We start from the raw sequence: 15,491 nt of genomic DNA on the forward strand, positions 1-15,491 counted from the left end.
TGGTTCCCGTCAGACCCGCTTGTCACGCGCGATGAAGAGTGACGTGTGCGCTCAGCCTACAGCCCTGTTCCTTACACGTGAGAAGCGGCCCGCTGTCGGCATCCATCGTCTTCACCGGGCAGGTTTTCACATCGCATCGTGTGCGGCGCCCTGAGAACGGAAGCGGTCGAGTTCGGCAGGACAGAAACGTCCTCGCGGATTTTCTGCCGAAGTTACGATGAATCCCGACACTTCTCTCTTTGAATAACCTCCTTGCTGTTGCTTTGATTTAAACATTCGTTGCCTCTGCGACGGCGACGGCAACGTCGGAAGTAGAGCGGCTGTGGAACACGAGCCACGTTTCTTTTCGGGGCCTTCCGCGGCTTCCTTCCCCTTCCTGCCGGCGCTGCCCCGGAGCGTGTCTTCCCGACACGTGTCGTCGTGCTCCCTCTGCCCTCAGAGTTGCTCACACAGACTCTGTCTTCCGAGATGTTCGTTCTCTGCCTTTTCCGTTTATCCACTTTGTAGTTCTTTATTCACTTTGTAGTTTGTTGTGGAGGTCGGGGAAGGCCTTTCTGGGGCCGGGGCGGGGGGGGGGGGGGGTCCTTGGGAGATTTGAAGATCCGTGAGCCTGGTGCGCAAAGAGCTTCTCAAGGACACCCCCGCCGCAGACTTCTGTGGCGCCTGCTCAGGTGTAGCCCTCACAGTCTCTCTTAGGGCTCAGCTTCCATTCCACGCGCCTCCCTTCCGTCTTCCGCGTGTGAGCCTGCGTTTCTGGTGCTCAGGCTGTGCTGCTGATATTATTGTCACCGGTATGTTTTCTGTCCTGTCTGCTGAGATTGTTTGATTGAAGTAGAACTCAAGTATCAGTACAGTCGTGCCCCTGCTACCTTGTAGATGGACACCAGAAATATCCGTGGGTCAGGATTTGTGGAGAAAGTACCTTCATGTTAATCCTTTCTGTTTATTAAGCTATAACCAGATTAACTTGGATTAAAAAAAAATTTTTTTAACGTTTAGTTATGAGAGAGAGACACAGAGCACGAGCAGGGGAGGGGTGGAGAGAGAGGGAGACACAGAATCCGAAGCAGGCTCCGGGCTCTGAGCTGTCGGCACAGCGCCCGACATGGGGCTCGAACTCACTGCCTGCGAGATCATGACCTGAGCTAAAGTCGGACGCTTAACCGACTGAGCCATCCGGGCGCCCCTAACTTGGATTTTATTAAACATTTTAGTACGTTGAACAAATGAGTTGTTTCTGAGGAACTGCAACCTCCAGGCATTTTGTGTGGAAGACAGAAAGCTTAAACTGTGATACTGGCCAGTTTCTTTTGGTCACCGTCACAATTTTCCAGGCTGCGTCTTGTTAGCTGAAGATTGTACCATCTCTCGTACTCACTGTGAGATCGCACTGTAGCATTTACAGGGTGAGCACATAAACTTCTAAGGTGTGTAGAGAAGTGCATAAGAAAATAAGTCTGGAAAAACAAAATTTTGGAAACCTGAGGGCAAGCTGAGGAGCCAGGGACAAGTGTTCGTGTTTACGGTCCGGGCCTCGTTAGTGCTCGGCAGCATTTGATAGTGGCGCAGGGTGGATTCCTCACCGGGAGGAGCCTGGTGGCCCGGCCCTCTGCTTTTAATTCCTTTGCTACTCGGTTTAAAATCCTGGATCGCTGCTGCTTCTGTCTTTTGGCTGTTAGAGATGCAGTTGATAAAATCATTTTAATTAAAACACACTAATGCGCGTGTTTTTTTTTAATGTTTGTTTATTTTTGAGAGACAGAGCACGAGCAGGGGAGGGGCGGAGAGAGAGGGAGACCCAGAATCCGAAGGAGGCTCTAGGCTCCGAGCTGTCAGCACAGAGCCCAACGCGGGGCTGAAACTCATGAACCACGAGATCATGCCCTGAGTCAAAGTTGGCTGCTTAATTGACTGAGGCTGCGGGGTGCCCGACATTTTAAAAAAAAATTTTTTAATGTTTATTTATTTTTTGAGAGAGACAGAGTGTGAGTAGGGGAGGAACAGAGAGAGAGGGAGACACAGAATCTGAAGCAGGCTCCAGGCTCCGAGCTGTCAGCACAACCCAACATGAGGCTCGAATTCATGAACCGTGAGATCATGACCTGAGCCGAAGTCGGCTGCTCAACCAGCTGAGCCGCCCAGGGGCCCCTTGTTCATAAGCTTTAGGTTACAGTTTACGTTAGTTTATTGATATTTTCCTTTTTGACTTTTCTTTTTTTGTGCTCTTGTTTATGAAGGCTTCTCTATTCCAGATTATCAAGTGTAGGAGAACATTAGCTTTACAGGTGTAAAAAAGCAGGTGTCTGGGTGGTTGAATGGGTTTGGAAGTGATTTAAGGTTGGTGTGAGGTGTAGGGTCGGACACCCAAGTTGGATAGCCAGTGTCCAACTACGTGGCCATCGCTCCAGCCTGGAGATTTTCCCGGGTCTTCGCGTGCTGGGTAGTTGTGTGTGTCCTGGGTATCTTGAATGCTGTATTACGGGACCCGGGGGCTTGTTTAAATCTTCTGGGGATTGCAGCTGATCAGCCATGTTCGGGTGGCAAATTCCCACCAGCCTTGCGTGAGGTTTCGGGATCTCTCCGGTTTTCAGAGCCCTCGCGCGCCACCCGGTCTGTCCTACAGGGTGCCACCTGTTGGCCATCTGGAGCTCAGCCCTCAGTCATCAGTCCGTGGTGGGCTCTTTGGGGTCAGCGCATGCTTGTACGGCCCAGTGGCTTCTGGACGGCCTTGGGGGTCTCGCTTCCCCAGGTGCTCTCCTGTCCCTGAGGCAGCTCCCCGGCCAAAGCCTGCGGCTTTATTGCCCTTCTTCACCATGCGCTTCCTGCCGGTTCAGCTGCCGGCGTTCACATTCAGGGCCAAGCGATGGGAGGACCCTGGAGGAAAGAAGGCAGTGAGGGTCCACCCTACCCTCTGGGAGAGGATGTCTCCCCTCCTTAGAGTTTGAGGCTCTTGCTGACCCCTGGAAACACAAAATCTGGGGACTGCCTTCACTTTGAACACGTGGGGTCCCCTCTCCTCCCTGAGGCACGAGAACTGCTTCTGGGGCGCCCTGTCTATGCCCGTGCTGTGTCTGCACTTGGGGACGGCAGAGTTAAATGATTGCAGATGCACCTCTGGTTTGCTTGCCGCTGCTCTGAATTCTGGTCGTTTTCTCCCATCTGCCCAGTACTGTGCTTTCAGGGACTCTGGTAACAGCTCACGTGCTCTGTCCTGGCTTTCTGGCTTCATTTTGAGGCACAGAGTGTGGCGTGCTCGTTTGGTCTTCCCAGGAGCTGGAACTGGGGAAACGTTCTCGACTCCTGTGTTTTCATACCCATATCTAGTATGCTGGCGTACGTATTCTTTAAAGATTTTATTTATAAGTAATCTCTAAACCCAGCACGGGGCTCGAACTCACAACCCCGAGATCAAGAGCCACACGCTCCACCAACTGGGACAGCCAGGCGTCCCCATGCCAGCATGTTCGAGTGGCTCCCCCCTCACGGTTGCCGCTCTGGTCCGAGCCCCGTCGACTCTGGCCTTGGTTACTGTGCTCCTGTGTTCAGTGGTCTCCCCGCTTCTGAGTGCCCACCCCTGTCACTGCACCCCGCTTCACCCGGTCTGAGCCGTCCTGTTAAAATAGGAGTTTGATGTTGCTGTTTGTCTGTCCTGGCTCAAAACCCATCTCCCTCAGAGCAAAAGCCAAATCTCTGTAATTCGTCCCTGCCGGCAGCCTACCCCCTGCCCTTCCCGGTAACCAACTCCTGTTCCCCGTACCTCTGGGCCCCCCACCCTTCTCCTGGGCTGCCTCCGCCTCCCGCCTCTTGTGGCACACTTGCCTCAAGGCTGGCCTTTCCTGTGTCCTTGTTCAGGAGATCTTTCCCCTCCAGAGCTGCATGGCCCTTCGCTTCCTTTCCGCTGATCTTTGCTTTATTGTCGCCTTATCATCCTATTAATATTGCAGCCGCCCTCACCCCATCTCCTCTCCTGGCTGCACAGGTATTTTTCTCTGTGGGCTCATCTCTGAATGACATATTCTATGTTTTACTTTATTTTTCTTCTCCCAACTAGACTGTAAACTCCATGAGGACTGTCTGCCAGCCGCTTTATCCCAAGTGCTTAGAACAGCGCCTGGCACGGAGGCAGCCTTGAATATTAATTTGCTCAGTGGATTAATGAGTAAATATCAGGTAAACAGTAACCAAAAGAATGTTGATGTAACTACTGATAGCAGGCAAGAGTAGGCTTTGAGGCAAATAGCGTGTTATTAAAGTAAACCTCAAATTTCAAGAATTGGTATTGTGCAGTCTTCTTTCTGACGGCAGGGCGATTAAATTAGATGCGGATAATGGAAACATAATTGGTAGCATATTTTGCATATCACACAGCAGTTGCCTTTTTTTTTTTATTAACATCTTGGACATGTTTGCCTATTAGCGTGAAGATGGCCGTGGCCGTCCTTAAAAAGATGCACACTGAGTAGGACTTGGTCTTCCCTCTGACATTCGTTTTCAGGTTTTAACCATTACAAACATCGTCCAAAGGTACCTTTTCTCCCTGGAGTTCTCCATACCCTTAGCTTTAAACTTGTACCTCCATATCACTGGTGAGTGTGTGTATCTGTTACGTCTCCTTCACTAGACGACACTTTCATGAGGACAAGGACCTTGTTTTGTTTACTGCTGCACCTCTAGTGTCTAAGTTCCTCCGATGTGCTGGGTGTTCGGTAGATATTTGCTGACTAAATGAATGCTCCCATGTCCGTGCACGTGCTTCGTTGTCTGCATGTTGAAATACTTCTCTACGGAAGACACTGAGGGGAGAATTTTGGTTCAGATACTGGCTGGTTGCCTTTCAGAATAACAAAAGTCTTAACTCATTTACCACTCCCTGCAGTGATCTAAGGATATTCAGTCTTTCTGCTAATATGAAGGGGGAAATACTGGTCTCTCACTCTTTTATTTTTTTAATTAAAAAATTTTTTTGGAGAGAGAGTACGAGCAGGGGAAGGGCTGAGAGAATTCCAAGCAGGCTCCACTGTCAACACGGAGCCTGACGTGGGGCTTGAACTCATGAACCGTGAGATCATGACCTGAGCCGATATCAAGAGTCAGATGCTCAGCCGACTGAGCCACCCAGGTGTCCAGTTTCTCCCTGCTTTAATTTGCACTTGGGTGGCGAGAAGATGGGGAGTTGAGCATATTTGCATTTGAAAAAAAATTTTTTTTAATGTTTATTTTTGGGGGAGAGAGAGAGAGAGAGAGAGAGAAAGAGAGAGAGAGCACAAGTGGGGGAGGGACAGAGAGAGAGGGAGACACAGAATCCATAGCAGGCTCCAAGCTGTCAGCACAGAACCTGATGCGGGGCTCAAACTCATGAACTGTGAGATCATGACCTGAGCTGAAGTCAGACACTTAACTGACTGAGACACCCAGGTGCCCTTTATTTGCATTTGTTGAATGACCATTTGCGTGTTTTCTTCTCTGACTTAAGTAGAAGTAACTATTCAAGAATTCTTCTAGCACATGGGATTTCTTGGCTTTTTGGAAATAGCATATTAACGTTTAATATTCTTTTTAGGCCACTTAGCCGAAAGAGCTCAGAAATGGAGTATATTGACAAATACAGACAGCTTGAAGCACAAGAATTTGATATGTATGGCAGTGATCAGTCAACCAGTAGGCCAGGTAAATGGGTATTTTTAAATATTTAAAATCTGCTGCATGAGTTGTTTACAGTTTAAAGTGTTACATTCTTTAAAGTTTTTAAGAAATGTGATATTTTGGTCAACAAAGAATCCATATTGCTTGTTAATTCAAGATGTTTTTTTGAGTGGGTGAGTATATGTTGGGTTGTAAAATAGTCACTTTTCTCTCTCTCTTTTTTAAAAAGTTTATTTATTTTGAGAGAGAGCGCGCACGCATGCGAGCTGGGGAGGGGCAGAGAGAGAAGCCCAAGCAGGCTCTGTGCTGTCCGGGCAGAGCCCGTTGTGGGGCTTGAACTCATGAACGGTGACCTGAGCCAAAATCAAGAGTTGGGACACTCAACTAACTGTGCCACACAAGTGCTCCGTTTTTTTCTTTTCTTTTTTAAATTTTATTTATCTTTTTATTTTATTAAAAAAACAATTTTTTTTTAACGTTTATTTATTTTTGAGACAGAGAGAGACAGAGCATGAACGGGGGAGGGTCAGAGAGAGAGGGAGACACAGAATCCGAAGCAGCCTCCAGGCTCCGAGCTGTCAGCACAGAGCCCGACATGGGGCTCGAACCCACGAACCGTGAGATCATGACCTGAGCTGAAGTCAGACGCTTAACTGACTGAGCCACCTCGGCGCCCCTGTTTTTTTTCTCTTTTAAACGTAGTTCTTAAATAGTCTGTTCTTTTGTTTTAATTTTTTTAATGTTTACTTTTGAGAGAGAGACAGAGGGAGAGAGAGAATGAGTTGGGAGGGGCAGAGAGAGAGGGAGGCACAGAATCCGAAGCAGGCTCCAGGCTCTGAGCTGTAGCACAGAGCCCGACGCGGGCTCAAACCCATGAACCTTGAGATCATGACTTCAGCTGAAACCAAGAGTCGGACGCTTAACCACCCAGGCACCCCACCGCACTGTCTCATTCCATTTTGTTTTCTCATTGTTTGGGTCCCTACATAGATTCAGGTTTATTTCTCACCTTAAAGCAAAAGCGCATGGAGTTCTTTGCCTTTGTGTCTGTGTTCTTGCCTTGCTGTTGGCTTTGGCCTGGTGTTTCCTCATTAGGTGCTGTTTGTATATTTCAGCTACTGTCTTTAGCTCCCTCAGGAGGAATAGTCGTCTGGACGGTCTGGTAGGTTAACATCAGAAGCGATAGTTCAAAGTGTGTGCGCCCCTTGGTCCAATGTGTACCTCTGCTAAAAATACAGAGCTGGACGTGGCCGAGCGTCGATTGCTTCATTGCTAATCTGTGGGGAGCCTCGGAGGTCTCATGAACGTCAGCGGACAGGGATTGGCGATTTTGCCTGTGCAGCAGACCGCAGTGCGGTCCAGTAGAAGCACGAAGGAGCCGTGTGCGTGTTACTGCGCAGAGACCTCCATCAGCTAGTATTTCCCTTTGCGGAGGCGCGTTCGTTTTCAGGTGACTGTGTGATGCGATCCTTCTTGTTACGCCCGTGTGGCCTGACCTGGGGCACGCCGCCTGCCGCTCCTGGAGCATGCCACACGGGATTGCCGCTGCTGGAAAGTAGCGAGGTTACGATCGAATGCCTGCAGTTGGACGCATCTGCTCTAGTAACTTTTGATTTGGATTAAGATTTGGAACTGTTTGCTTTCTCTGTCCCTGGCATCTTAATGCCTTTGGAACTTTTCACCGGGCAGTTACATAAATTATAGCTTTGGCTGTATTCCAAGGATTCATTCAACAACCGGTGTTTATCAAGGTGTGTGCCAGGGACCGTGTGAGGCCTGGGAATATGGTAAGTAGTAAGAGCTGGTCCCTCCCCTCGCAGAGATTATCACTTAATCATGTAGTTGCGCAGATTCATGCTTGTGGAGATGAGCGCTCTGAAAGACAGCTGTATGGGGGCCTGAGACCAGGGTTTCTGACTTGAGCTGGGGTATCGGGAAAGGTAACAGTCGAGCTTAGAGCTGACGGATGGTAGACGTTACCGGGGCAGCACGGGGATCAGGGAGGAGGGAACGTGCACCGGGGGTCTGTGGCGGACGAAACCCTGGTGCCCCAGACTTGAAATGGGCGTTGTTGTCGGAGAATCGAGAGTGGGGGTGGGCAGGCCTGGGCACAGGCAGCTGTAGGCTGGATAATAGGCCCCCCGAAGAGGTCCGATCCCTAAGCCCCAGAACCTGTGACTGTGTTAGCTCACAGGGGAAAGAATCCTCGCAGCTGTGATTAAGTCACAGTCAAATGGCGAGGGGGAGACTGTCCCGGCAGGCCCGGTGTGATCGCAGGGCTCTTACGAGAGGGGGCAGGAGGGTCACGATCAGTAGGAGGAGATGTGACTGTGGAAGCCATAGGTTGGAGTGATGTGGCTTAGTGAAGAGAAACTAGCGGTTTCTAGTTTTTTTCCAGTTCATGTAAAAACATTTTAATGTTAATAACTCAGGGTGAAAAGATAACAGGAAATAAAAATAGCGAATTGTGAGGTTGAGGTATTTCTCACGGCACTTTTGGATTATACTTTGTCATATGTAGTTTGCTGATTTGCCCTGAATTACCCATTTTGTTTTCTTAGAACTTAATCATGATGCTTTGCCTGGTCACCTCCCTTTGTTGCTGATGTACAGATGAGAGAGCCTCGTGGCCACGAACATCTCCCTGTTTGGTTTCCTGTCCCCTGTGGCGGTGGACGTGGAGGCAGGACTTGATTTGTGCTGGGTGTGCTTCAGCCAGTGACCTAGAAACGTCCGGCCGTGTTTGTGTTCCGTGGAGGAAGGCGTAGGGTTTGGACGGTAGAGTCAAGACTTTCAGAATTCTCTTCTTGTACGGCTTCTGTCTTTAAGTAACAACCTTCAAAATGCACGTGATCAAGGAACGTAAGTCACATCAGTGGTGTCCAAGTAATGGCTCGGTCAGCAGCACGGCGAACCACGTCTTAAAGTCGCTTGGCAAACGACACGGCTGCTGCCTTTCTGTGTTTCTGAGTCCCCCCCGCGCTTCTCACTCCCCACTTCTTACTCCGTTCCCACTGCTTGTTCTTCCGTCTTGTCTTACAGTGGAGCCCCTGCTGCCGAGTGGACTCTCCTCCCTCTCCTGTAGTACGTGAAAAAAGTCCTGTTGCTGATTGATAAACCTACTGGCATCACGTGTGGGAAAGTGTTTATTTTTCGCCTATTTATGTAAACATTATGTTCTTAATTTGTGGGCTGGCCTGGAAACCCAGCCACCATTCAGAATTCCAGATAACTTAATGAACTGTTGGAGCCATTTTTAAATTAGGACCGGTCCAGACATTAAATTTTGCTCCAACTCAGTGTTTGGCAGGTAGTGTGGTTAATTACTTCTAAGGACTCCTTAGTCAAGAGAGCTTCTGGAAGGGGTGAGACCAAGAGTAGGTGTACCACCTGGGAAGGCAGGGTGGCATTGGTGATGGAGTTCTTCAAAAGCTGAGAGGAGATAGGGCACCTGGGTGGCTCAGTCGGTTGAGCATCTGACTTTGTCTCAGGTCGCGATCTCAGGGTTCGTGGGTTTGAGCCCCGCATCAGGCTCTCCGCTGTCAGTGTGGAGCCCTCTTCGGATCGTGTGTCCCCCACCCCCTTCTCTGTCCTCTCCGCTGCTGGCGTGCATGCTTGCTCGCTCTCGCTCTGTCTCTCTCAAAAGTGAACATAGAAAAAAAAAGTAAAAGCTGAGAGGAGTGATGGGAGGAAAGCAAGACAGGGCAGCAGAAGGACAGTGCATGTTTTTGAGAGTCCGGTGGCCTTCTGTGCACTGACGGGAAGATTGGAGCTGTTGAGGGCACGGCTTGGGGAGTCCTCCTTCGGCCATGGCCCCTGGCGGCCTAGGAAGAGCGTTGCTGTCTACAAAGAAGCGACCTTTGCCCGAAAGATTATAACAGGTCTGACTGCTCTGTTTTGTGAATTCAGAACAAGTGCTACACACTTTGATTCAAATATAGGAGAATAGCTATAGTTTAATTTATTATTAGATTAGTTATGACGCTGCGAACATGTGAATCAGGTGAGAAAGGACGGTGGCAGAACACAGGATGAGGAGATGTTGGGGCAGAGAAAGGAAGGGCTGGGAGGAAAAGGGGAGACGGGCATCGGGGGAGAGATGCCGAAGAAGGGGAACAGCTCTAAATTTGAAGCGGCGGGAGCCTTAAAAGTTTGTTTTGGAGGTAAAAGTTTATTTCCCGATGAAAGCTTGCGTCCTGTGAATTTTGATGCCTGTCGGTTCGTCAGGTCATGACCCGAGGCCGGACAGGGTGTTTACAGGAGGTGCTGGTGGTCAGTGCCGCAGTCGGCCTCTGTGTGGGCAGTCGGGCCGCCCTTTCAGGGTACCTGGAGCTCCTGAGCGGCACTCGTCTGCTACCGGTGTATTTCAGCAGTAAGGAGCTACCCCTTAATGAATCGGTGCATTCTACTGAAATCTCAGATCACGTCAGTTCTTTAACCATTTTAGTACTGCTAACCTTAAAAATAAAACTGCCAGTTATTTTACCAGCAAAGAGATGGATTTCTCTGGGAAGAACAGATCATTTTAATCCAGGACAAGCAAGCTGCCAAAAAACCAAAAGCAAGTCCTGAGAACAAAGGACAGGAGACTCTTTTGGGAGGGCAGGGGGAGGGGAAGAGCGGGGCTGTTGTAAACAAAAAGTCCATTGGAGTGAACTGGGAATTGGAAGTATAGAGGTTTCTCAGTGGCTGAGCTGGGACAGACTCTCATTGGCTGGGCTGTTGCCGGGGGGAAGAGGAAATCTTCCTTCTTCCTGCTGGGAGAGTAAGACCGTGTCCTTGAGCAAGGTGCGTCTCTTCCTGTGGGTCTGTGGTGGGCAGGGAGTGGCGGGCGTGAGGGCTCCCCTGCGCGCGCGCCTCCTGATGCCATTCCACACGAGGTTCCCTTTGACTTCTTTTCACGTTACTTTTTCACCGTGTGCCTTGTAGGTCTTTTGTCTTAGAAGGTGGTGCTAGGCCTACCGCGATGATGGCTGTGATGGAGGTGTAAGAGTGTGCCCAGCTTGTGTAAATGATTCATCACGGGTACGGAGGGAATCTTCTAGTTACGCTGCTTGTGGTGTTAGCCTGCAGAATGTACTTCTGCATTTGTGGTCACGTGCGTGCTGGGTTTATAGATTAGACATAACTTCGGGTTGTTTACTGTTTTTTTTTTTCCAGACACATAATAGTATTTTTTGTCTTGTTTTGTTTTGTTTTTTGAATACAGGTCCAAGGCCATCTTTGGCTAAATTAAGCAATGTGGCATGCGTCCCAGAGACAACTTACAAATATCCTGATTTGCCTATAAATCGATGTAAGGACGAGGTAAAGTTATTTTTGTCGTGATGTAATTTTGCTGTTTAAATAAATTTCTGAGGCCCAACATTTTGGTCTACAGCTGGAAAGTGACGAGGTGCCAGGCAAGCATCCGTGGTGTGTGCCGGACTGTGGGGCGGCCGGAGGGTCCTGTGCCTCGGCCGTGCGATGACCGTGCTGATGGTCTTTCTTTGGGCTGTGCTTTAATGTGTTCAGCCTTCCCTCTGAGATAGCTGTCAGTAAACACCTGTCCCCAGGAGAGCTGCTGCTTGAAAAAAACTCACTGCCAAGTGTTTTTACACAGTAATAATGCCCCCTGGCCACCGTTCTCTCCAGCATTCCGCTGGCCTGTTAACTGATTTGATCAATCACCGATACATCTTGTTATCGACAATGCTGGGCCGCATATAGCAGCAAGATGATCACGCTTTTAATTAGCTACCTGTTATTAAGCCACGTTAGAAATAAGCGTACCGAAGCCTTTATTTAATGTACTAGTAGAGGATGAGTTACAGGTAAAACGAAACCACAGATGTTCCCGATTTAAGTTTTGTTTTGTTTTAGTGAGTCATGCAACGTCTGTAGAGTAGACCTACTCTAATTTTGGGGGCCGCTACTCAAATTAGACGGTGTTCCCTGACCATAGCAATTGCTAGAGAGAGAAGAGTTCAGATAAATTTAGGGTGGAGTCAGGGAGTGGCGGGCAGGAATTGGACTGGAGTTTTAAAAACGCTGTGTACGGTCTGGGAGTGGAAAACGGTAGAAGTTAATTATTTGAAAATGCACCTGCGGAATTTCAAATGAAATGTTAAGACCACTTGAGGTGATGGCAGCAATGCTTTCGTGTTTCTCAGAAGAATTATGTAAGGTTCGTTACAAGATTTAAAAATACTAGACATTTAAACTTAGCGAGAGCTCTAGAAATTGGTGTTTTCATCTCTGCATAAAGACACTGAGCCCTGGGGCCCCGTGGCTGCCTTGGCCTGGCTCTCCAGAGCCGTGAGCTGTTCCTGTTCACAGCAGTCACAGTGGTTCTCAGGGTGGCAACCATTTGCAGCCTTCGTGCTCTTTTGTGACGGTTAGATGGTTACGTAATAATTTAACTTTTAAAGATGAAAGGAAAATAAGTCCCGAACATCCTCCCCAGGTAAAGTTTTCGGTTTGTAGATAATGCCGTATGTCATCGTTACCTTTGTGGCAATCTCAAAAGAATTTTTCTTAAATTGTAGGTTATTTCTCTGATAGAAAGTAATTCTGTGGTGATTATACACGGTGCCACGGGTAGTGGCAAAAGCACTCAGCTGCCACAGTATATCCTGGACCATTACGTTCAGCGCTCTGCCTACTGCAACATTGTGGTCACCCAGCCCCGGAAGATAGGGGCCACCAGCATCGCCAGGTGGATCAGCAAAGAGCGCGCCTGGACGCTCGGTGGTCTGGTGGGCTATCAGGTGAGGCCGGGAGCAAGCCACCTCTTTCCTCGTGAGTGTTTTATTCTGTAGAAGTCGACGGTTTCTGCTGGAAATTGAAATGAAACCAGTTGCTTACAGGGCAGACCTGTGGTGTAATGTAAAAAAACAGTGAAACTTGGGGCGCCGGGGTGGCTCAGTCAGTTGAGCAGCTGACTCTTGATTTTGACTCTGGTCGTGATCCTGGGGTTGTGGGATTGAGCCCGGGTCGGGCTCTGCTCTCTATCTCTCTCCCTCTGCCCCGCTTTCTCTCTCTCTCCCCCTCTGCCCCTCTCCCCTGCTCTCATGCGTTCTCTCTAAAAAATAAAATAAAATAAAAAATGTTTAAAAAGCAGTGAAACTGAATTTTTTGATAAGAACTTCAATTTCTTTCTTGGTTGAATACAAAAGGAGCCAGAATTCTGAGACTCATGGTTTTTGTGATTTTATCTTTGTACATAGATGTCTTCATACACCATGGTCTTAACATAAAAATGGTACAGGCAGTATGACTAGATAAGCCACGTTCCCCCCACCCCCTGAAAAAGAGAAGGAAAAAAATCAACTTGAGAATGATGGTTTTTTTTTTTTTTTTAAGTTTTTTTTTCTTTAATGTTTGAGAGAGAGAGAGAGGGAGACAGACTCCCAAACAGGCTCTGCACTGTCAGGACAGAGCCCAGTGTGGGGCTCGAACTCACGAACCGTGGATCGTGATCAGAGCCAAAATCAAGAGACGCTGAACTGGCTGAGCTACCCAGGTGCCTGAGAAGGACAGTTTTAACTTAGAGCCTCTAGTTTTTATTCCCTTTCTTACTTACCTCCAATATGGAGGTCCAGTGTGGACATAGCCTTGTTGGTAGTTACATGTGAACCATTGAAACCTGAAAGTTTTCTCCTTTTTCTTTTCCTTCTCTGCTTTTAGGTAGGGTTAGAGAAGATAGCAACAGAAGACACCAAGTTAATTTATATGACAACGGGAGTCCTGCTTCAGAAAATAGTCAGTGCGAAGAGTTTGGTGGAGTTCACCCACATCTTCGTCGATGAGGTACGCACTTCTTGGACACAGCTCTGCCCTTACGCTCGTGTTCTTATTTTGTAAGAGAACAATGTGCAAATTATTGTAAACGTTCCCTCCTTGTAAAGTGTCGTGCCGTGCCGTTGGTCTGTATCTGCTTTATTCTATTGCTAGATGTTGATTTTGTCTTTTTTGTTGGCGCTTAGCTCTAAAACACAGGTGTGGAGGTTGAGGACTGTGACCAGGTTCCTTGATTAGAGCGGGGTTGGCAAACTCCAGCCCTCAGGCCCAATTTGGCACCTGCCTTCGTACATAAAGTTTTATTGGAACACAGTTTGGCTGGTGCTAAAGAGAGGCGTGGCTGCAGCAGACACCACGCTCGGCAAAGCCGGGCGTCCTCGCTACCTGCCTTTTGCAGTAAAAGTCTGCCGAGCCCTGGTTTAGAGTGTTAGTCGCATCAGACACTCAGAAGAACTTTCATTGTATGCAGGTATTTTCCATCTAGTAAAATGAGGACAGTCATGCTTTTTTTAAGAAAATAAAGTACACGTGAGATACTGATATAGTCTCCTTTCTTAAGAAGCTCTAGTAAAGAGTCTTTGTGCCAGTCTTAGCTCTGGATTTTTCTCAGGATGGAATATTTGATTGATTTTGTTTATATTTTAAACGAGTTTTTTTTTTTCAGTGGGAGGATGTTGTGTTGAGTTTTCTTTCCCGGGAGTTTTGGAAATGCCTGACCCCGCAGTCTTGACTTTTAAAGCCCGTCAGTAATTACGCCTTTCTGGAGGCATGAAAAACATCGACAAAGAGCTAGGTTTGTGGAAGGTTGGAGACGGGGCTAGAGACAGAGGCTGACGTGAAACTGCCCCGGGCGGCTGTGGAGGGTCAGCGTTCCACTCTGTTGAAATGCCTGTGATGGTCAACAGCACTCAGACCTACTGGAGGAGGGGCCGAGCAGGTGCATTTGCTAGCGTGTGCGCGGCTAAACGTGGTTTTACATTACCAGGAGATGTTTGGGAGAGCGGAAGGTAGGAAGAAGATCTCTTGTCCTTTGCAAAATAGCGTGACGTACAGTCTGGCCCAGGGTTTTTCTTTATGATGGTTATTTTTGAGTGTCTTTAGATTAGATAGAGATGAAATGCAATTTCACGGGCAGTGTATGCAAAGGTGCCATTACCCAGTACGTAATACTTCCCGGAGCCTTAATACTACAGGCTGGCGACAGCAAACGGCCTTGTGGGGTTCGCCCTGGGCAGTTCACTCGAGAGCTCTGCTGCCGGTGCCCCCATTTATTTTCTGTGTGTCCGCGGTCTTTCTGACCGTTGACTGGACTTGTACGCACGTCCCTGAGTGGTGAGGACACACCTGTCCTCCCGCGTTACTGACTTTGTTCCTTCCCGGAGCAGGGGCCTGTCCCGCAGGGGAGCCACGGCTAGCGGAGGCTGTCTTGTCACCCTGCCACCACAGCTTCTGGCTCTGCACCTGTGTCCCCTGCACCTAGTAGGCATGCTGATAATTACCTGCCTCAGCGAAGAATGGATTGGATATGCTTGAAATTTTAGGTTTATAAGCAATATGGTTCCTAAGTAGTGGGATGATTTGAATTTCAAAGGCAATCTAAGAGCAAAGGTTGAAGACCGCCAGGCTGTTGAAAACGGGATGATAATGGTTTTAACTTGTCAGCTCTTGGAAAAGAATAAAGTGGCTCCAGGTAACCATTCCTTCAGTAAGCGTTTTCCAGCACCGGCCTCATCGGGCGGAGATTATCAACACGTGACTGGTGGTGTCTCCCTTCAGCCACTCTCCCGGGGAGACAGATCCCTGCTGAGGTGTGTGTTGGCCGGTGGCAGGGAGAGGGAGGCCGGACGGCCCCGAGAACCTGGGGAGAAGCCGGGTCTAGAAAGTCAGGGTGTGGTGGCCGCGGGGAACTGAACGCTGAGGAGAAGTCACTCGGGGGCTCTTGATTGACGAGAGCCTTTATTTTTCTTTCTCGAGTAGGAGACGGGATGTTTGTGCTGAGGTGTTCCGGAGTCTGGTGATAGAATGAAATAAGGATTGGATTTATAATGGTGTCCCTGGGATGCCCA

The 15,491-nt window shown here is 48.7% G+C and overlaps 1 protein-coding gene across 5 annotated transcripts in view; it reads left to right on the top strand.

The window, feature by feature from the left end:
- Positions 1-15,491, top strand: part of TDRD9 (tudor domain containing 9) — a 110,795-nt gene that overhangs the window by 13,714 nt on the left and 81,590 nt on the right. For 3 of the 5 annotated variants that reach the window (XM_042944441.1, XM_042944437.1, XM_042944438.1), the window contains exons 2-5: positions 5,561-5,667; positions 10,853-10,950; positions 12,171-12,392; positions 13,312-13,434. In XM_042944441.1, coding sequence (XP_042800375.1) covers positions 5,561-5,667; positions 10,853-10,950; positions 12,171-12,392; positions 13,312-13,434 — 550 coding nt within the window. Of the gene's footprint in view, positions 1-4,152; positions 4,171-5,560; positions 5,668-10,852; positions 10,951-12,170; positions 12,393-13,311; positions 13,435-15,491 lie in introns of those variants that run through there. The other 2 variants (XM_042944440.1, XM_042944439.1) reach the window with 2 other exon arrangements.

The sequence above is a fragment of the Panthera leo genome, chromosome B3 (assembly GCF_018350215.1).
Source record: "Panthera leo isolate Ple1 chromosome B3, P.leo_Ple1_pat1.1, whole genome shotgun sequence".
In the NCBI taxonomy this organism is placed as follows: Eukaryota; Metazoa; Chordata; class Mammalia; order Carnivora; family Felidae; genus Panthera; species Panthera leo.